This window comes from Gadus chalcogrammus, chromosome 8, assembly GCF_026213295.1.
Source record: "Gadus chalcogrammus isolate NIFS_2021 chromosome 8, NIFS_Gcha_1.0, whole genome shotgun sequence".
Classification (NCBI taxonomy): Eukaryota; Metazoa; Chordata; class Actinopteri; order Gadiformes; family Gadidae; genus Gadus; species Gadus chalcogrammus.
Window position 1 is genome coordinate 14,561,840 of NC_079419.1, and position 20,726 is coordinate 14,582,565.

The 20,726-nt window shown below is 50.2% G+C and overlaps 1 protein-coding gene across 7 annotated transcripts; it reads right to left on the minus strand.

Moving 5' to 3' along the window:
* Positions 1-1,712: 1,712 nt before the first annotated feature.
* Positions 1,713-18,509, minus strand: smg7 (SMG7 nonsense mediated mRNA decay factor). Of its 7 annotated transcripts, none has more exons than XM_056596954.1 (23): positions 18,398-18,509; positions 17,513-17,544; positions 16,873-16,990; positions 15,643-15,775; positions 14,894-15,065; positions 14,130-14,201; positions 13,287-13,437; positions 12,160-12,295; positions 10,615-10,777; positions 9,045-9,207; positions 8,551-8,624; positions 8,313-8,373; positions 8,088-8,207; positions 7,320-7,746; positions 6,933-7,050; positions 6,446-6,795; positions 5,798-6,118; positions 5,003-5,152; positions 3,960-4,046; positions 3,699-3,852; positions 3,289-3,459; positions 2,845-2,996; positions 1,713-2,341 (listed from the first exon to the last, which is right to left on the minus strand). In XM_056596954.1, the coding sequence occupies exons 1-23, from the start codon at positions 18,421-18,423 to the stop codon at positions 2,228-2,230; spliced, it is 3,465 nt and encodes a 1,154-aa protein (XP_056452929.1). In that variant the 5' UTR covers positions 18,424-18,509; the 3' UTR covers positions 1,713-2,227. The 7 variants fall into 7 exon arrangements, with proteins under 7 accessions (XP_056452929.1, XP_056452924.1, XP_056452927.1 ...); XM_056596949.1 differs by having other exon boundaries at positions 5,003-5,155; positions 5,798-6,121; XM_056596952.1 differs by having other exon boundaries at positions 16,873-16,993.
* Positions 18,510-20,726: the final 2,217 nt, after the last annotated feature.

A 20,726-nucleotide genomic window follows, 5' to 3' on the forward strand; every position in this document is an offset into this window, starting at 1 on the left:
ATATATATAAACAAAAAAATAATGCTACAAGGAACGAACAACATGAAACAATGTTGTTAATGTTAAACAGCAATCAATTAAATAATTCCATACACTTTGAAAGGGAGAACATGATCAACGTTTATTAAGGTCAGATCCCAACAGCTGTGAAAGTGGAGATAGGCTACACCGAACTATGATAAGCAACCACCCGGACCTTCCCGCCACTCTGCATCGTTACCATGGCAACGCCAGCAGCGGCTATTTCGGGTTTGCTGCGTTTACACTTATCCAGAACCCACTTCCAAAAAACAGTCCGGGTTCAGAACCACCTGGTAGAGTTGTGTGCTGGTTTTTATAGTTTCCTCTTTTTTTTTTCTCCAAGCTAATGTCTTCTAGTGTGATCGGGTTTCTACCACCAGCATCCGGTCTCACAGTCCCAACCGAACTCAAACGTTTTGTTTTTGAATAACATTTGTAAATGCAACAAGAGAAGCACAATCACAACGGAAAATAGACGCGTCGTTTTCTAAAGTCAGTTTTAATAAAAAGATCCGCAAGTAAATAAAAAAGCGGGTCCTTCGCCGTCGCAAACCGCTTCGTGGTTCCGTACATCGTGGAACACCTAGGGTTCCACTGGTGGAGCCAGAACCGCCACATCCAGCCGCTACCTCAGACTCACTAGGCTGGCGTCCAACTCATTTCTGTCGCGGTTGGTCATCGCCAGCAGACACACTGGCTCTGGGGTGACCCGGGTCCGGGGGTCCATTCATTAAGAGCTACGGGGGCACATCATGATAACTTTCACCGACTTCCTCTGCGGACCCAACTACTGCGGTTATAAAAAACGAACAGAAAAAAGACTAAACGCTGTAAAGAGCGCCGGCCGTTCAGAGTGCGTCACCGGGTTCCGTTTAGAGAGAAGAAAAGAGGGATTACATTCTCAGAGTCCGCCTCGGTCCAGCGGGATCTTCCCGACCCCACTCCAAACGGCAGGGGACTCCAGAGAGGAAGCAGGCAGAAAACAGGCAACAGGCAGGATAGCAACAAACTAAACAGAACCAACGCTCGCAAAGCAAACAGCTGCAGCAGCGCTTACAATGCTGTGATTATTAATGTATCTTTTTTAAACACAAAGACATTGGGGCTGAGAAGTTCAAACTTCAGCTTTAAGCAGAGGAGCTCCCTTTAAAAGCAGAAACTACCAGACACGTACCCCAGAGTTAATGACGCTAAACGGGGCGACAGAGAAGAGACACATCACTAAATACAGTATTGTGTATTTATCAGAATACTTAAGTTTAACTTTTTTCTTTTTTTAAACGTTCTTTACTCCTCCTACAATGTTTGTGTCTCCAAGCTCGACAGAGCGACCTTGTGGTGAGAAGGTGGAAGTGCACCGCGGACCGCACCTCCCTCTCTCTCGACCGGCGGAAAAAACACCTCCGGCCGTGTGCAGCCACCATTGGCACACGCTTAGATAGATAAAAAAAAAAAAAAAAAAGTCTTAATCGACGAAGACAGAAACCAGCCAAAGATAGTTCCTTCCTGCCTCTCTCCATAACAAGTAAAAGTAGTGAAGACATGAGAGACCGCCCAAGTATACCTCCAGGGCTCTTCCCCCAGGAAAATAACACCACACGACTGCTCTTCCCCTCTGTCTCCCTCTTCCTCCCCCCTTTATCTCAACCATCTCCTCCCTCCCTCCCTCCCTCCCTCCCTCCCTCCACAGAGCGTCTTTAAAAAGAGATATCCGCCGGGAGCAAACAGCCAATCAGAGATCATCGTTGAGTCGTGACGTCGTTCCTGGGAAGACTTTCGCACGAGGAAGAGAAGAGGTCCGAAAGGAGGGGGGTTCGTCCTACACGTGTGTGTGTGTGTGTGTGTGTGTGTGTGTGTGTGTGTGTGTGTGTGTGTGTGTGTGTGTGTGTGTGTGTGTGTGTGTGTGTGTGTGTGTGTGTGTGTGTGTAGGAGGGGTCTGTTCTGAGTCTGGGGCTTACAGTTGAACCCGGACCTTGGGTTTTTCGGCGGCGGCGTGGAGAGAGAGAGAGAGCTTGCTCGCTTGCCCTCCCCCCTGTCCTCCCATGTGGTGAGGCGCGCCTCGGCAACAGATCATAGCAACCGTGGCTCCCGTCGTTGGGGCTCTTGGGTGGGTGGGTGGGTGGCGGGGTCAACTCCCCTCCACCGCTCCCCACAGTAATGTGGGTGTTCCTCCAGGTATTCCCCCCTCAGCAGGGGGCGCTGCTGCTCAGTGGGGGGGGTTCATGTTGCCGTGGGCCCGCTGCTGCTTCTGCTTCTGCTGCAGGAGGAGCTGCTCCAGGGCGGACGGGCCCGGCTGCCTCATGGAGCTGGACCAGATGGACTGGGACAGAGGGGGGGCCGCCCTCATTATAACCTCACTTTACACACATGGTTTGGTTTGATATATGCTGCCGTTTGGCACCGGCATAGCAGTGTGCGTGTGCATGGGCGTGCTAGTGCATATGCATATTGGGGCTGGGTGATTAATCGAATTTTAACCGCGATTTCATGAAACGATCACAAAACTAATATAATCGAGTATTCAATTTATATATATTTTGTTTATCATTAAATGTTTTATAGAAAGTGCAGAACAGCTTGATATATTTTTGCACATCCTTTTAGATTTGAACATTTTCATTTTCGTCCATTTTTGTCCAAGTTCTCAGTTACAAAGTGTTATTTGGGAGAGAATTAATGAATAAATACATCATGTTTTCAAACTCAAAAATAATCGTTTGAATCATCCTGATTTCAATATTAATCAAAGTAATTGTGATTATTTCCATAATCAAGCAGCCCCAATGCATTTGTGTGTGCATGTGCGTGCGAGAGAGGTGGTACCTTGAGGCTGTCCAGCAGCACGGTGGAGGAGTCCTCCATGGGCGTGTCCTGGCCGGCCCAGGAGCTGTTTGCCGGGCCGGGCTGGTGCCAGCTGGGGTCTGGAGCCACCGGCCCCGAGGGCAGGTAGTCCAAGCCTAGGCCCCCAACACCCCCTGGAGGACGAGGGGCAACCGTCAAAAAAACTGTCCCGTCGCGCCCAGTGGCCTAGCCACAAGTAGCCTAAAAAAAGTACCCTGGTTGCCTAGCAACTAGTAGCATAACAACAAGTAGTCTAGAAGCTAGTAGCCTAGCAACAAGTAGCCTAGTAACACGTTGCCTTGTAATAAGTAACCTTGTATCCTAGCAACAGGTAGCCTAGTAGCCTAGCACAAATAAGCCTAGCCCTAGACTTTCCAGAGTTCTACCACTGAGATACAAGAAGCTGCCAAGTGGAACTCGCTTTACCGGTCTTATCGGTCTTCCAGCGGTCAAGCAGTCGGCGGTCCCGGCTGTCCGGAGTGCCGATGGGCCCGAAGTTGGAGAAGGGGGTGGCGGCGTGGCTGTGGGTGGGGGGGGAGGAGGGCAGGCTGCTGGGGTTGGAGGAGTGGGGGGACTGGCTGGCCGGGGTGGACTGGTCTGTCGTACAAAACAACCAACAACATGAGACGGCTGTTGGCTCACATGAATCACCCAAAAGCAATTCCACTCTTATCCTAAATCTAAACATGGATTAACATGTGAGGTCTGAAACAAACAAAGTGGCATTGCGGGTCAAAACCAGTGTGATTCGAGGAGCTTCAGAAGGCCGGACTACATGACAGCGGTCGTCATAGAGACACGGACCCACTTGGACTGTGTCGGGTCGTTGCGGGTACCTGAGCTGGCGGGCAGCGAGGGGGACCAGGGCGTGCCCTCGAACAGGGAGTAGAGCGAGGGCTCCTGGTGCATCATGGGAGCATCGGGCTTGGGGTGGGGTGCCAGTTGGTGGCCATATGCCTGGCTGAAGATGCTGTTGTTCTGGAAGTTCTCCTAAACACACAAACATTAGCTTCTTTGGTCCCCACACACAGCCACGCCCCCCGCCCCCCTTGGGGTGTCAAGGCACAGTGAATTGTCCGCGTCTCATTGTAACACACCTGGATGGGGAAGCCGCTCATGGGCAGCAGGGAAGAGGACTGGCTGATCATGTCCGAGACGCCGTCCATCCTGGTCTGACTTGGCAGCTGTTGATTGGACGAGACGGATGTTATTAGAAAAAAGGGTGGCATCCCATGCTCCACACACACACACACACACACACACACACACACACACACACACACACACACACACACACACACACACACACACACACACACACACACACACACACACACGTATAACCATCATCATGTCCGTGTGTGGTTTCATCCAACACTCATTTCAATCGACATCATGCCAATGAAATGATGAGTACGAGGTGAACGTGTTGACTTGCTGACCAGACCACAACTGTTGGGCTGTGAGCAGTGTCCACTAGGAGGAGCCCCGCTTGCAGACACTCACCCAAGCCAGCTAGCTATCCAGCAAACCAGCTAGATAACAAGCTAGCCGATCATCAAGATAGCTAGCCAACCAGCCAGCCAGCTAGCTAACCATCAAGCCAGCCATTCACTCAAAGCCTGGACAAAGACAGATGGAGGGATGACTGCATGGAGCTGGGAACACAGAGAGGTTTACCACCTTCCAAATAACACTGTGGACTACAGTTACTACAGACCTGCTGCTAACGTGGTTGCTAAGGGTTAGCCACACTGCGCAGATCAAACCCAGTTTGTCTTTTTGGGCCATTTGTGAAAGAGGAAACCATGCGGTTCGGAGAAACTGTAGCGGATGGGCTGTTGAAAAGCAGGCAATAAGAGCTTGTGTCCCAGCACCTCTTGTCATTGATTAAAACGTTTTAAATATATCAAAAAACTATTATTTCAGTGATAGGATACAGCTCGCTATGGTATTTGGAGGACAACTCATGCAAAAGTTGTCTGGATGATGAATGAATGAAAGTGTATCCGGTCTTAAAATGTCTCACAGACATATCTGTGACATTGCAAGACTACATCCACTTGTTGGATTGGTTCCCTAGAGTCGTGGTTCTCTGTTTGGGTTCTGGGGCCTGGGTTCGAGAGGCGAGGCTACATACAAACAGGCTGTGTCTGGTAGCAGTGCTAAGAGGCCCAGCCAGGGCCTGGTAGAAACCAGGGGCTTTAGTACACAGCAGGCCCTCCCCCGTCTCCTCCAAGTCGGCCAGAGATTTGACCAGCTCTGGCAGGAGGACCGAGCCCCTGTTTTCCTGCTGGGAGAAGGAGAACACACACACACACACACACACACACACACATGAAGACAGGCACACACACACAAAGACACACACACACACACATAGACACACACACACGGGGGGGGGATCAAGGGAGGGAAAGGAAGAAGGAAGGAAGGAGAAAGGGGGAGGATGCAAGAGGGAGAGGGGGACAGACGGCAAGGCAGTGAGACAGCTGGAAAGAGGTCGGAGGTCTGCAGCCATGAAACACGAAACCAAGGCACAAGTGGGAATTGAACCTGCGACCTCGGGTTACGCTACCAGGAGCCCGCCCACACCTGGTGTCTCCTGTCCCCTGCACCTCTGATGTCAGATCGCATTCACACTTGATTTTAGAGGGCCATCTTTGGTTTCCATGGTTTCCAGCCGAGACCCAATACAAACTGCGCCTAATGCTGTGTAGCTCTGCAGCAAAGCACCAAACGCCTATTTTGGGAATCACGCCTGCTGACGACAGCTCGTCAACATCCAATCATGAGTCTTCCAACTCATCACGGGTGTGGTCGGCACGGTAACCCCGTCCGTATTCACCGACCCCCACCCGGCTAGCGTTTAGCCCCAAGATGGCCGCAGAGTGACCAAGCCGACGCGTGGTTCAACACAGAGGACGTGCCTCACCTCAAACGGAGCTCCGCGGGGCCCAGCGGCGGACGGGGCGTCGGCCTCGGGGCAGAAGCCTCCAGGGGGGGGTCTCTTCCCCAGGCCTCGCTCCCCGCCCCCCATGCGGTAGGCGGCCTGCTCCCAGTAGTAGTCCTGCATCTGGACCACGTCGGGGAACTTCATCCCCTTGTTGCTGTTGTCCAGCGGGCTGGGAGGGGCCTGAGGCGACAGGAAGTAGGGCTGCTGTTGGGACTGCTTGGCGGGCTGCATCTGCATCTTCGGCACCCCCGCCTGGCCCTGGCCCCACATGGGGGCCGGCTGCTCCTGGACCTGCATGTACTGCTGGGGGGCACAACCAACCAGAATCAGTCCATTTGGAAGCCCCGGCCCCCACGCTGTAAGACTGAGGGAGACTGTTGTGATGATGACGAGGATGTGATGATGAGGATGACGACATCACACAACATGGCCGGAGAGACCATGTAGTAACATAAAATGTTAAAAATAATAATCCCTAAACAAAGTTTCCGTTCTGATTAAGAGTTTGAAGGGGTGTTACAGTGTGTGTCTGTGTGTATAGGTGTGTGCATATGTGTGTGCGTGTGAGACCAGGTAGGTATGCGTGTGTGAATTCGTCAACAGTAAGACAAAGGGGACGAGCCAGACCTGCTGCATGCCCGGAATGTGTGGGGGGCTCTTCCCCATCTGGACCGGCTTGGTGGGGGACTGCTGCTGCTGCTGGAGCGGCAGGGTCTGCACCTGCAGCTGCTGGGGTGCGGGCTGCTGGCCCGGGCCCCCCGGCCCGGGTGCTGGCCCGGGGGCCGACGGCCGCTGCTGGCTGTACGGGATGTGGGATGGCTTCCCTCCCGGGCCCTGTGAGGAGGCGGAGTTGGGCTGGGGGCCGGAGTTCTGGAGGAAGGCACCCGGGACCCCCGCAGAGAAGCTGAAGCCCGGGTTCACCTGGAGGCCCGCGAACGGCACAGGGGGGGGGATGACGTAGGCCTGCGGCGGGAAACCTGGCAGAGGGGAGAATCCGGCGTCAGGTGGACAGTCTAATCTTATGACAACCAAATCAACTTGTTGGAAGAAGCGTGTGTGTATCCGGTGTGTGTGTCCCGGTGTGTATCCGGTGGGCGTGTCCAGGTGTGTGTACCTGGTCGGCTGGGAAGAGGGGGGAAGGCTCCAGGGTGGTGGATGGGGATGAACTGGGAGGAGCAGGTGGTCTGGGGCTGACTCACAGGGGTCTTCCTCTGGTCAGGCTGACCCTTCACCTGGAAACACACACACACACACACACACACACACACCAACACACACACACACACACACACGCAATCATCAAAACCACTTGGGAGTTTCTAATTAGAAAGCCGGGCAATGCTCCTCAACCCCCAGTTTAAAATCATACCAACATGGCTGCCAAAAGTGTTAACGTTAAGAAAAGCTTTACCTTTAAAACACAGTATCATTTTAATCCCGCCATGCCAATATGTGCCCGACCCGTCCCCTCTGGCCCCACGCGAGCGCGGCGTGACGGTACCTGTTTCCCGGCGTCGCACGCCTTGTCCTGCAGCGTCCTCTTGGCCTCACACTTCCTCTTGCCCTCCCTCTTGGGCTCCGCCCGCTCCGCCCGCCCAGCCGTGCCCACGGCCTTGAGGGGGGGGTCCCGCGGGCGCTCGGCGTGTCCGGCGCGGGCGGGTGGCGCGTCGCGGCTCGGCTCGCGGGGCTTGATGTTCTCCTTGAAGGTGACCACGGGCCGCTCGCCGGCGTCCGGGCCGGGGGCGGGGCCTCGGCCCGCCGACAGCACCGACTTGAGGGTCCTGTTGGCGGCCGCGTCGTGCGCCTCGCCGTTGGACGACTCCTGCAGGACGGGCACCTCCCGCTCCTGGGGCTCCGGGACCGGCAGACCCGGGAGGTCGCTGAGGAAGAGGAGCTGGCCCTCGTCGCTCGCCTGGTAGCGCATCAGGCTGCACCGCGGGACACGGCGGCGTGGTTACACATCGTACGATCACGGTCACTCAGTACCACAATGCATCGCATCATCACTAGCTTAGCACCACAGCGCAATGTGTGCAGCTTTAATAATTTGCCAATAAAGCTGTCGATGAATGAGAGACACAGATAGAGAGAGACACAGACGGACAGGCAGAGAGAGAGAAGGAGTTGAAGAGGGCTGGTGAACAGAGAGTGGTCAGGAGATGAGAGACAGAGAGACTGACAGAATAAGAGGCGAGTAAAAGAGAGAAAGAGACACACAGAGACCTAATAAGAGGAAGGGAAGCAGGCAGTAAGAGAGGGAGACAGTTACCAGGGAAGGGTGTCAGCGATCCATCTCCCCAGGCTGATGAGTCTGTGGTGGCGGGGTTGGAGGGCGGGGGTGTCCCCATCCAGCAGCATGCCCTGGTGGCCCTTACTGAAGTCCAGGGTCCTGAAACACACAGACGGGGGTCACTTTCCCTCTGGCTAGCCCACCATGAAATAAGTAAGTACGTGTGTAAGTGTGTAAGTGTCTAAGAGTGTGCGGCGTACGTACCTCAAGGCAGGCCTGAGGGCCAGGAATCCCTGCAGCTCAAACTCCTCTGGCAGGGGAGTGACTGGGAGACACAAACAAAAAAAATAATAATTTAGAACTTGGGATGATAATTCACAAGTCTTACACATAGCGTAATAAAGAACTACAATACAATATACAAGAACATTGATCGTCTTCAGCCAGTAGCCCATGTTATTGTCATCATGGCTTCGTTATAAGAACTGAATATGCTCCTCACCACCAGCAGATGGCGCAAAGATTTCCTCACATGGCTGGAAGCTGTTGAGGATGGAGACCAGCCAGGGCCAAACGCTGGGGACCAAACACACAGCAGCATAAGAACCAAAACACCGCTAATATAAAACTCACACACCTCTTTTGGTTTCGCTGTCCCCTAATTAGATGTGTTTTTTTGGTGGAACCCTTGAATGTATCCGTCGCCCCATTCGGTCCCTAACCCGGTCATTTCAAACCCATGTCTTATTGCGTACGTTCCCTTGTCAAGCCCTCCCTGTCCAAATATAAAGTATGATTGACAGCAGCAGCACCTGTTGCATGAACCTCAGCAAAAGGTGCAAATGAAAATCCCTGCGGTTCAACGCAAAACGCCTTCAGTCACTGAGATAACTTAATAACACGGTTATTAGGTGATCGCCTCGAGGCCTCTGAGGCGCTGTATAAGCCCCACGGAGGGCAGGGCACATGTGGTTCGACCGCGAGGAGGTCTCTTACTGCTGCCTCTGGTGCAGGGCTCCCTCCTGGAAGACGCTGGGCCGCAGGCGGAGCCAGTCCAGGGACACCTTGACGGCTGGCAGCGGACACTCGCCCAGCAGCTCCCCCTGGTGCTGGTGGTGGTTCAGCAGCACCCGGCAGCACATCACTCCCAGGAAGGACACTGTGGGCGGAGGGGAGACACACAGTGACATCAGGGGTTCTGGCCTTAATGACGTCACGGGCGCGGTCAGTAATGACGTCATGAGCGCGGTCAGTAATGAAGTCATGAGCGCGGTCAGTAATGACATCATGGGGTCAGCAACTGGCGGCCCGCGGGCCATAACTGGGCCGCAAGACAACATATCTGGCCCGCCAGATTATTCGGAAATGGTTGTTTTTTTGTTGTTGTTTTCTTTCGATTAGAGACACACTCGTCACGGTCACGCGTAAGCTGCGAGGGGCTGAGCGGGAGTTAATGAAAACTATGCAATATTCAATGAAACGGAACCCCCTCTATAGGCCTTTATACAACAACCATGGCGACCCAACATTAAGTATTTTTGTGTGATACTGCACGCAGAGAAAGGCAGGAGCTGTTGACAAAAGTCCACAAAAGATTTAAGACGCCAAGCTCTGAGACTTTGCTGTTTAACGCAAGTAGAGTCTCTGATGAGGCTACTTCGCCCACAGCTCTTCTAACGATGAGTAGGCTAGGAACGGAGGTTTGTGTGTGTGAGTCAGTCAGCACCCGCCATGATGTGTGTATATGTGCGTGCGTGTAGACAATCAGCACCCGCCGTGGTGTGCGCGCGTGTGTGTGTGTGTGTGTGTGTGTGTGTGTGTGTGTGTGTGTGTGTGTGTGTGTGTGTGTGTGTGTGTGTGTGTGTGTGTGTGTGTGTGTGTGTGTGTGTGTGTGTGTGTGTGTGTGTGTGTGTGTGTGTGTGTGTGTGGTCAGTACCCACCGTGGTGTGTGTGTGTTGTGTTGTGTTATGTGAAGTATTTTAAGAATGGTTGGCTGCTTTTTTAGGTCACCACTACTGCGCTCTCTCCAGCATAAGGCCTTTCTACACAGCCAAGCCTTGGCACGCCCGACGATTTCACCGTCTTATCTCATGTTTCCTGTGTAAAACCGAGGGGGTAAAATCCCGGCGTTCGTCACGGCGCGGGCTTTCTTGGTTCACTGGAGAAGGCGGGGCTGCGCACGGAGTCAAGACCTCTAAAGAATAATATTCCCGAATGTTTTTATTTTTTCATGAATGAAGACACCCGCATGCAAAAATGAGTTCACGTCTGAAGTTCAAAAACGCTCACATATTCTTTATTTTGCTGACCACTTGTTTTTTTTATCCCGACAAAAGCCTCGTAAGGACAGTTCCTCTGCTTCTCTCTCGTAGATCGCACCATCTTTCAACATCTTTGTTTAATACGACTGCATCACCTTCTCTCACATGATCAGCAGCTCACGGATTTCCCTTTCTCTCCAGTTAGAACTGCTCATAATGATATCGCTGCGTCGTCTCTGTGCAGACAGTGCAGCAACACCTCTACCCAAGTGGCCGACCCCTGCCCTAAGTGGTGTGGTACGTACCAAACAGGCCCAGGAGCTGGGCCCAGCTGGTGAGCTGGTCCGGGCTGTAGGTCTGCTCGGTGCCCTCCAGACTCAGGTCCCTCAGGTGGTTCAGGTCAAACAGGTTGATGACCGTCAGGTGGACCAGCTGCTGGGAGCTGAAGGCTTTCTGCAGAACCAGCCTCTGTAGGGGGGGACAACCAGGATATCCACATTATAACCAGGAGACCACATCAGAGCCAGGAGATCCACTTTATAACCAGAACCATATGATACAAAGGAGAACCACAATATACAAAGGAGAACATCAGAACCAAGAGATCCACTTTATAACCAGAACCATATGATACAAAGGAGAACCACAATATACAAAGGAGAACCAAATCAGAACCGCATTATAACCACGAGAACCACATCAGAACCAGAAGACCCACAACAACATTATAACTAGGAGAACCACATTATAACTAGGAGAACCACATTATAACTAGGAGAATCACGTCAGAACCAGGAGAACCACATTATAACTAGTAGAACCACATTATGACTAGGAGAACCACATTATAACCAGGAGAACCACATTATAACTAGGAGAACCACATTAAAACCAGGAGAACCACATTATAACTAGGAGAACCACATTATAACCAGGAGAACCACATTATAACTAGGAGAACCACATTATAACTAGGAGAACCACATTATAACCAGGAGAACCACATTATAACTAGGAGAACCACATTATAACCAGGAGAACCACATTATAACTAGGAGAACCACATTATAACTAGGAGAACCACATTACAACTAGGAGAACCACATTATAACTAGGAGAACCACATTATAACTAGGGGAACCACATTATAACTAGTAGAACCACATTATAACTAGGAGAACCACATTATAACCAGGAGAACATCAACAGAAACAGGAGAACATAAGAACTAGAGACCCACAGCAGAACCTTTGGACCCAGAACCAAATCTGAGCAAGGATAACCACATCACAACCAGGGGAACAAGAAGCACATCACAACCAGGGAAACCACATCAAAACCAGGGGAACCAGAACCACATCACAACCAGGGAAACCTCAGTAGGACCACATCAGCGGTCACCAAGCCTATGTTTCCTTTCTTTGCCCTGTGCTTTTACTGCTGTGACAGATAATCTAAACTGTGTCTGAATGTTCTTATCTTCTTCTTATCTCATCCCTAATTTCCCATCAGGGACTGATAAAGAACATTGCTGCTTCCTGAGCTCAAGGTCTGAATGTAAAAAGTTAACAACAAACGTGACCTGCGGATCAAAGGGTTCATGTGATTCTGGCAACCGTTTAAAAGACCAGGTAGGAAATATGCAGGTAGGAAGGAATCAAGGATACACATGGGAAGGAGGTATGTTGGTATGCAGGTGGCAGTTAGCAAGTAGACAGGTTGAAAGCAGGCAGGAAGGAATGAGGTAGGAAGAGAGGTGTTAGGAAGCAGTGAGGTAGGAATAGAGGTGTTAAGGAGGAATGAGGTAGGAAGAGATGCTTTAGGGAAGAACGAGGAGCTTTCGTTCCTACCTGGAACTGCTCCTCCAGCTTCTCCCTCAGAGGGCTCAGCTTGTCCGGGCTCTTGTTCAGGTACACGTGGCCGTGGAACTTGATGAAGGCCTTGATGAAGTCTGCCACGTTCCACTTGTTCTTCACCTCATCACGGCTAGCGGAAGGGGGGGGGGGGGAATACAAGTCATCAAGCAACCACAACTCACCACTAGAGGCAGGACAGCGCAGGGGCTAGGTAGGTGGACCCCCATCGCAACACAACACACTGAAGCGGTTTACATACACCTCTCCCCATGGATAAGAAAAACTAAACATGGGGGCAGGAAAGTGACATGGTGTTGGACTCCTTGTCAAGAGTGACCTGTGTTTGACCCCCCCTCTAGCCAATCACTACGGGTAGGTTTCATTGAGCAGAACACCCTTGCACCTCCTGAGTGAATACAGACACATGATAGGTAGGGATTAGACGGTGCATTCAGATACATGATCCTGTCCACACTACCTGCTCCTCATAGGCATGCCTCTGAATTCGACACGTGACACTTTTGACAAAGGTGTAAGCTATATAGGACTAACTAGTGAATAGTGAACGAACCGGTTTTGCGTGCATTAGAGGTGATCCTGTTTTACCACCAGGTGGGATGCTAAGGAGTCGCTAAAGGCAGCTCTAGAACGACATGGTGCTTTGGGAGTTCGTCAGCTGACGGAAAAGAGGATAAGGAATTCGCCGTTGCGCCAAACCTTAGGCGAGGTTTCGAGTTTGAAGGTCTAGCCTTCAACGCCGACCGGGCGGGAGGGAGCTGAACGCAGAATTCCGCATTGAGCTCCATTGTTAGCATAGGACTCATAAGAATCCCACCCTGTGAAGGTGTGTGAGCAGTCAGATCAGCGGCAGGTGAAGGTGTTTGAGCAGTCAGATCAGCGGCAGGTGAAGGTGTGTGAGCAGTCAGAGCAGCGCCAGGTGAAGGTGTGTGAGCAGTCAGAGCAGCGCCAGGTGAAGGTGTGTGAGCAGTCAGAGCAGCGCCAGGTGAAGGTGTGTGAGCAGTCAGAGCAGCACCGGGTGAAGGTGTGTGAGCAGTCAGAGCACACCAGGTGAAGGAGTGTGAGCAGTCAGAGCACACCAGGTGAAGGAGTGTGAGCAGTACCTCTCCAGGGCCTTGGACAGGGCCTTCTGCAGGTTGGTGGAGGCAGCAGGGAAGGGGAATTTGACGGCGATGCTGCGGCAGTAGTAGAAGATGGTGGTGAGGTGGTCTCCCTTGGAGGAGGCCAGGATGGCCAGCTGGTTATACGGCTGACCTGTGGACCGACACAGAAGGGGGGGGGGGGGACACGTTACTAAAGTGAATCACCAGGTCGATAGCGGCCTGATGTGGTACTGGGACGTGAGAAAGTTTGATGAGCCTGAGGGAGATTTCACAGGTGGTGGGGTCCAGAAGAACCAACATCGCTATTAGGTCCGGCCTGGATCACCTTGGTACTAGCGACCGACTACAGGCCGTTGTACAGCCTGGCACTGTTACAGACCGTTGTACAGCCTGGCACTGTTACAGACCGTTGTACAGCCTGGCACTCTTACAGACCATTGTACAGCCTGGCACTCTTACAGACCGTTGTACAGCCTGGCACTCTTACAGACCGTTGTACAGCCTGGCACGGTTACAGACCGTTGTACAGCCTGGCACTGTTACAGACCGTTGTACAGCCTGGCACTCTTACAGACCATTGTACAGCCTGGCACTCTTACAGACCGTTGTACAGCCTGGCACTCTTACAGACCGTTGTACAGCCTGGCACTCTTACAGACCATTGTACAGCCTGGCACTCTTACAGACCGTTGTACAGCCTGGCACGGTTACAGACCGTTGTACAGCCTGGCGCGGTTACAGACCGTTGTAGTGCGTGGCACTGTTACAGACCGTTGTAGTGCGTGGACCTGGACATGCGGGTGATACAGACTGAGGAGCATGAGCACATGGTGGGTAACTTACCGTTGGAGGGCACCAGCTGGGCAGCGTGGCGGTAGTAGGACTCCGCCTGGCTGGTCTGGTTACGGTAACGAGCTGCAGGCACATACACATTATATAGATCTGTCTACCAGCTTACCTAGTGGAATGTAGCACATGTTTCTTATTTATCCATCATACATCTATGTGGACCCCTCCCACTTGTGATGTCACTAAGGCACAGGAACAGTCAGAAATTCAAACGGCTTGTAGAGGAAAATCACACTCACACCTGGTGCTAATAGGGGCCTTTTGGCTGCAAAAAACAAAGTTGGCTACATAACCACCCCCCCCTGTGCCCGCCCTCATTTGAGCCTCTTGCTTAGCCCCTCCCAGTAAGCAGGCAGGAGACTTTCAGAATTAAAAAAACTCAATAACAGTGTTCTGTCCACCCAGTGGTGCCAATGTGCGACGCTCACTAGCGTAGCCAAGCTAGCAGAATGCCGTGAGTGGGAGGGGTTTAAGGAGTGGCGGTAGCACCATTCTTGTAAACAAAGAGAGAGGTAGAGGCAGGCCAGCATATTTTATTTGTATAAGATCACTAATAGGACTAGATTTTAATTGATAACATTATTAAAATCTCTATCGCACTGCCTACAGATATGTCCGGGTTATTAATCATTACAATATATATATTTCTCTGTGTATAAAATGGATTTAGAGCGTGTCAATATGTATAAATGGATCTGTGTATAAAATGTATATATAGTGTGTTTATATGTATAATTGTATCCGTGTGTGTCCGTCACCTATATCTCCCAGGTGCACCAGGCAGTGCTGGCAGATGTAGGAGCAGGAGCTGCTCTGTGGCGTGACGATGCCACTGCAGACCCCCTGCTTGTTGCTGATGATGCCCAGCTGGGAGGAACGCACCCTGCAGGGTAGGTCCACGTTGAACACCGTGCACAGCTCCTGGAGCAGCTGGGAGAATCAGGGGAAGGGCTCGTTAGGATTGGTGATGCTGTTTAGGAATTCGTGTCGAGTGGGGGGGGGGGGGGGGGGTCGAGAGAGGCCAAGACAGACAAACAGACCGACAGACAGACAGACAAACCGGCCAAGAGAAAGACAGAGACAGAGAGAGGCAGACCAAGACGGACGGACGGAGACACACACACACACACACACACACACACACACACACACACACACACACACACACACACACACACACACACACACACACACACACACACACACACACACACACACACACACAGATCTTTAGGTTGCCACAACTATAACAGGTGGATGAGCAGCGCTTCCACGGTAACTGTTAAGCGTCTTCAGACAATATTAACAGATGGAGCAGTTGGAGATGTTGCAATATATCTTGACACTTTAACTTTTTTCAATTGGATAAATTTACTCTGATTAGGCTGTTCGCTCAAACAGGGCACTCAATTCCCTGTCTTGCTTATTAATCTGAACGATGTGTGTTTGTTTATGTGTGTGGGTATACTCATGTGTGTGTGCGTGCCTGTGTGTGTGTAGTCCTTACCTGTGTGTAGAAGCCACTGGCGGCCTCCAGGAACAGGGCCAGGTTGGCCTGCACCTCGCTGCGGTTTGGGTTGGCCCGGTTCTTGGCCTGGCTCTGCAGGGTGGTGATCTGGTTTTTAAAGGCATGGTTCCACCTATCCACCACACACGCACGCAAATGTGACTTACATAGCAATACTTGATGTGCACAGCATACGCAGACACAATGTCTGTAACAATGTGTCAGCATACATCCTCTGAATATATAAACTCTCTCTTAAAGAGAGTAAACCCCAAAACACTATTTGTTTTAAAAGTGGTCATTTGTCTTATTTGATCGACAACGTAGTAATCTATGCCACTTTATAACTGCTACTGAAATAAGTCCCCAATTTAATCCTATGTTTTCTGCAATTCTTCAACATGTGTGAACATTTCACTCTGCTGTGAACGTAGGTGGACTTCTTTTCGTGAAGCCAGGCTCCCTCCTCCGAGGTATTCTGACGTCTCGACCAAGAGGCACAGGCGGTGCGGTTTGTGTGGACATGCAGAGCTCTTTCTTGGCAGCGGTTGACTGTGTTGTCTGTGAGAAAGATGGGCTTTTCTAAAAAAACTTATTTTATATTCCCACGGTGTGCGTGGATGGTGAAACTCTGTCTGAGCAGCAATTTACCTCGTACTCGCGTCCGAGGGTAAGGCTTGCTCAGAAAGATATAGTATTAAGCAACGGTGCGCGTGTGTGGATGGCGAAGCTCCGTCTGTGCATCAATGTACTTAATGTCCGCGTCCAACTGAGGGTTAGGCTTCCCGGACATATAACGCTACGGTGTGTGGCGGATTTCCTATACAACATTGCTTATTATAACGTTCATAACAGTTACATAACGGATCTAAAAAAGTATCATAAAGTTGGCATTGGTCATAACGCCTTCCACTTTCAGCCCAAAACACATTTTTTTAAATCACAGTTTTCAAATTCTATCTGAAACAGTGTGCTCACTGGCTCTTTCAATACATTGTTATTTATTTTTCATACACCAGAATATTCCAGATAATAATATGAAGGGGTTAGGGAGTTTTAATTTATTCGACTTGGTTGGAATAGCAAATCAAATAGATTATTAATCCTGTTGTTCTGTTTCCCTCTAAATGTGTCTTCCGTCTCCGTCTGACTGACGGCCAATAAATGCGAATCGGCAGTGAAATATTGCTCTAACAGTACGTTGTCATCTGTTCAAGAGGAGCTCCTTACAAGTCCTGCTCCACTTTCTTGTCCAAGGCGTACTCCAGGTCGGTGACCAGCATCTTCTGGTACACATCCTGGAGGGCCTGCCTGGACGTCCACACCTCTGCTGCTCCCATCTTAGAGTCTGCTGGAGAAAGGGACAACAGATCAGGGTCTGGTTCAGTCCTTTGTGGTCAGGTACATTGAAGACATGGCACGGCAACTTCCAAACATACTAGCATTAAGCTTATACACCTGTAAGCCCTGAGTAACATGACGAAGAAACTAAACTACGCACAACCAACACACCATGTTAGACATACTTAATAATGTTAGAGAAAATTTAAATAAAAGAAATACCCCGCACAGACACACAAGTCTCTGGACTGATTGGTTCGCTCTATGTACTTTTTTTGAAATCACATTTCCCACACTGGCACAGATCATCAAAAAGAATACGCTTTCAAATGCAGTTCTCTTTTTTCTTAATGATTTCTTGGATTTTTATGAAAAGGTCAAAGACATAAGTCCACTGGTATTTTGTTCCTCCCTCAATTGAACATGTAGGGCTTTGTTAAAGACATTTGTTAAAGGCAATACAAAGTAACACAATTAAAAGACAAGCAAAACAACAATGCATACATCAATTAAGTAGTTGTAAACATACCAGTCATGTCAGCTTTCAGGGCCTCTGCCTGTCTGCTCGGAGGCAAAGTGAGAAATTTAAATGACAATCAACATTTATATCCAATGAGATACTTCCTCATCATATCCAACTATAATAGTAGTCGAGCAAGCTAACTGCTCTATAATGAATGGATGATCGAATAATATTGTCACCATGAGAGCTTCGGTAGCCACAGACTCTTAAACTAATGCAGATAATCAGGGTAAATGGCAGGTGGTGTTGTCTGTATCCAGACCACGCAGACATTGAGATGTTACAGTAGTATGAAAAGGTAAACATGGGACCCAGCACACAGACCGCAAGTCCAGACCTCGCAGGACGAGACGCGTTTAGCGGCTTCACACTCGTCCCGCCAAAGCCCCACGTCCAGTCACAATCAAAAATTAAGAACCTTATTATATCGTGAATAAGGCTACTCCACCAATACCACCCATCCCAAACAACATGCTAATGCTAACCTGACACACGCAAAATATAATGCAAGCTAACATTAGCAAGTTGGCAACAACACACAAACCAGCCAGTCTCAGTGTGACCCCTTCATGACCTCGGCTACAGCAACATAACAACATGGGACATACTGGCAGGACACCCAGGGCGAGATACCTGTCGCAGGTTCCACTGTAAACAACCACGAAGACCCCCGCTAAACGACAGGCGCAATGGTAGTGCTGCTACACGGTGGTAGCTAGCAGGGGGCTGGTCCCCGGGCTAGCCACACAGCTAGCAGTTAGCCACACAGCTAGCCTTTAGCCACACAGCTAGCTATTAGCATCCCAACCAAAACAAGTATTGGTATGAGGTAACTGATCAAGACCCTCTCGCTGGGCGATATGGAAACGAAGTGTATGGGTGACGATTTACCGTAAATATTGAGCGCAGAGGTTCATCCTGTCCGATCGTCTGTCTTTCAGACAACGACTGGCCAAAATCGTAAAGCTACTCCACCCAGCGCCATATTGTTACTCTGTGTGTGTCTGTGTGTGTGGGTGTGTGTGACGCTCCGTCACACAGGCAACCTGGAGGGAGGGGGCGGAGAAATGTGCGTGCGTGTGCGGGTTGTGCGTGTGGATTTACGTGTGTTTTGTGTGTGTATGTTTGTGGAATCAATGATACGAGGTATTGATGTGTCACTGACGTACTAAAATGCTGACAATTATTTTAAAATATTTGTATGTGGTCAATCTTCTTTGAGCGTACACACCAATTTTCCCAAACAGCAGAGGACGCCTGCTATGTGTATTTGGTTGCAGGAGATTGCGAACATATAAATACATTTTTATTAAATTAATAAATAAATACATACAAACTTTTGTTTGGGCTTTTTATCCCTCCATGGAGAGAAAAGTGGCGAGAGACAGAAAAGTAGGTTAAGGGAGAAATGTAGCATAGGATCGCAGGTTGGATGAACTCGTTATGAGTTGTCGGATGACAATTTTGTTTTACAAAATGACTCGGAGAGTGGTAAATGTTCAACATGTGGTTTATTAAGAGAAACAAATTAAGGTATAAGAGCTTGCACTCTGGAGGTAGTTCATGAAGCATCTCTCGAAGACAGGTAAGAACTGCTCTAAATGACCCAGGTAAACCTTCGGTCTGTCGGCCTGGGCGGAATGACAAAGAGGCCGTGCTCGTATGGGTCTGCCTCATCTCAAACCCATGAAACTGTATATGGTGTTGTGTTCACCACTCTATATGCAGAAGAATAAGCTATTTAGGACTAGTGTTATCACAAAAAAATATGTGGTCCTAATCACAATAGCAACACCGTAAGGTTTTTTTAATTCTTCAAAAAAAATAAAAGATTCGGTAGGCCCTTCCGCACCGTATTTACTAAATCAATTGTAGGCCTAAGTGATCGGGTCACACGGTGATCCCATTGAAAACGTAAAAAAAAAAGATTGTGTGGGTTAAGTTGTTTATCCTTTATAGACGGAATTGACTATATCACTGTATTAATCAATTCTCTTTCCATGTTATTTCATATTTGATACATTCATGTTATTCAACGTTTTGTTATTAACCTCTGCAGAGTGTGAAGGATGGAACACATGATATACTGCCAGGTCTCCTCCTGACCTATGACGTCTTCCATCACCATCATAAACCTACGACCTAGCCCCGTTAGGAGACGTGAGTCCGCACGCCGTCGCTCCTCTCCACACGGTGTCATCGCTGAAGGTCCGTGGCCGATGTGACAGGCTTTTTCCGCCCGCCCTGAGCCCCTACAGAACTTGTGTTTCGGCCCGCCCCCCCCCCCCCCCCCCTTTCCTTCTGCTAGACCTTCCCCACTAACGTGGCGGACCCCATTCCTCCGGCGTGGTCCCCCTACTGGTCCTCAAGTCCCCGCTGCAAATCTACCAGCACCGGGAGGTGCTGCGGGGGAAACCCTGGCCGAGCACAACACCGCCTTGATCAGCAGGGTCTTCCCCTCGCTCGGGCAACGGGTGGAGGGGGAACAAGCTGACGGAGGTGAAGCACAGGAGGCAGGGAGGCCTCCTCCAGGTGGGGCTCAGAGGAGTCCTTCTAGAACCTTCTGACGCTGAAGCCCACAGTGGCTTCAGCGTCAGAACGGTGAGGAAGGTCTGGACACATGAAGCGGTTCGTTTGGTTTGATTAGGCTCAATGGTTTTCTCAGAGCGGAGTATATTAAGAAATCACAAGTGATGTTCTCCAACTGTGAAAGGTTTTTTGTACTCCAGTATTGATGCTGAATAGTTTTGAGAATCCGTTTCTACCCCATCCGTCAACACATCAACGAGTCCATCGTGTTTAAAGGCCCTCTATATCACCACCATGGGTGATGATGATCAGCCATGACGAGAAACTTCATGTTCCACCCTCTAGTGACATCACACATGGGAGTGTCCAGATGTTGGAAAGACCAGGCTGTCTGGCAGTTCGGTCCACTGGGGAGGCTGCACCCATTCTTTACACCTATCTCCTCCCTCTCAAGGAATACTTCAAGTCAGATTGAGGTACATTTGGACAGGGTTGTATTCAATTAATAACTATCATACGTTATTCGCCATTTCACTAATCCCTATTAGTCATTTAGCAGATGCTTTTATCCAAATGTTAAACTATTGAGGAGCAGCTATGGAATGAAGGAAATTTTGCATAAGGAAACCACCAGTTATTACAGGCTGCTGACTTTGGGCAAATGATCGAACCCAGAACCTTTCAACCCCAG

Bases quoted from the DNA above. Each gene is read 5' to 3' on its own strand.
- smg7 (XM_056596948.1), bottom strand. From the start codon at position 18,423: ATGAACCTCTGCGCTCAATATTTACG. The intron at 16,994-17,512 runs GTATGTTTACAA...CCCTTTCTCCAG, and splicing joins CCTGAAAGCTGACATGACTG to CAGACTCTAAGATGGGAGCA. The intron at 7,747-8,087 runs GTAACTGTCTCC...CCCGCGGTGCAG, and splicing joins ATCGCTGACACCCTTCCCTG to CCTGATGCGCTACCAGGCGA.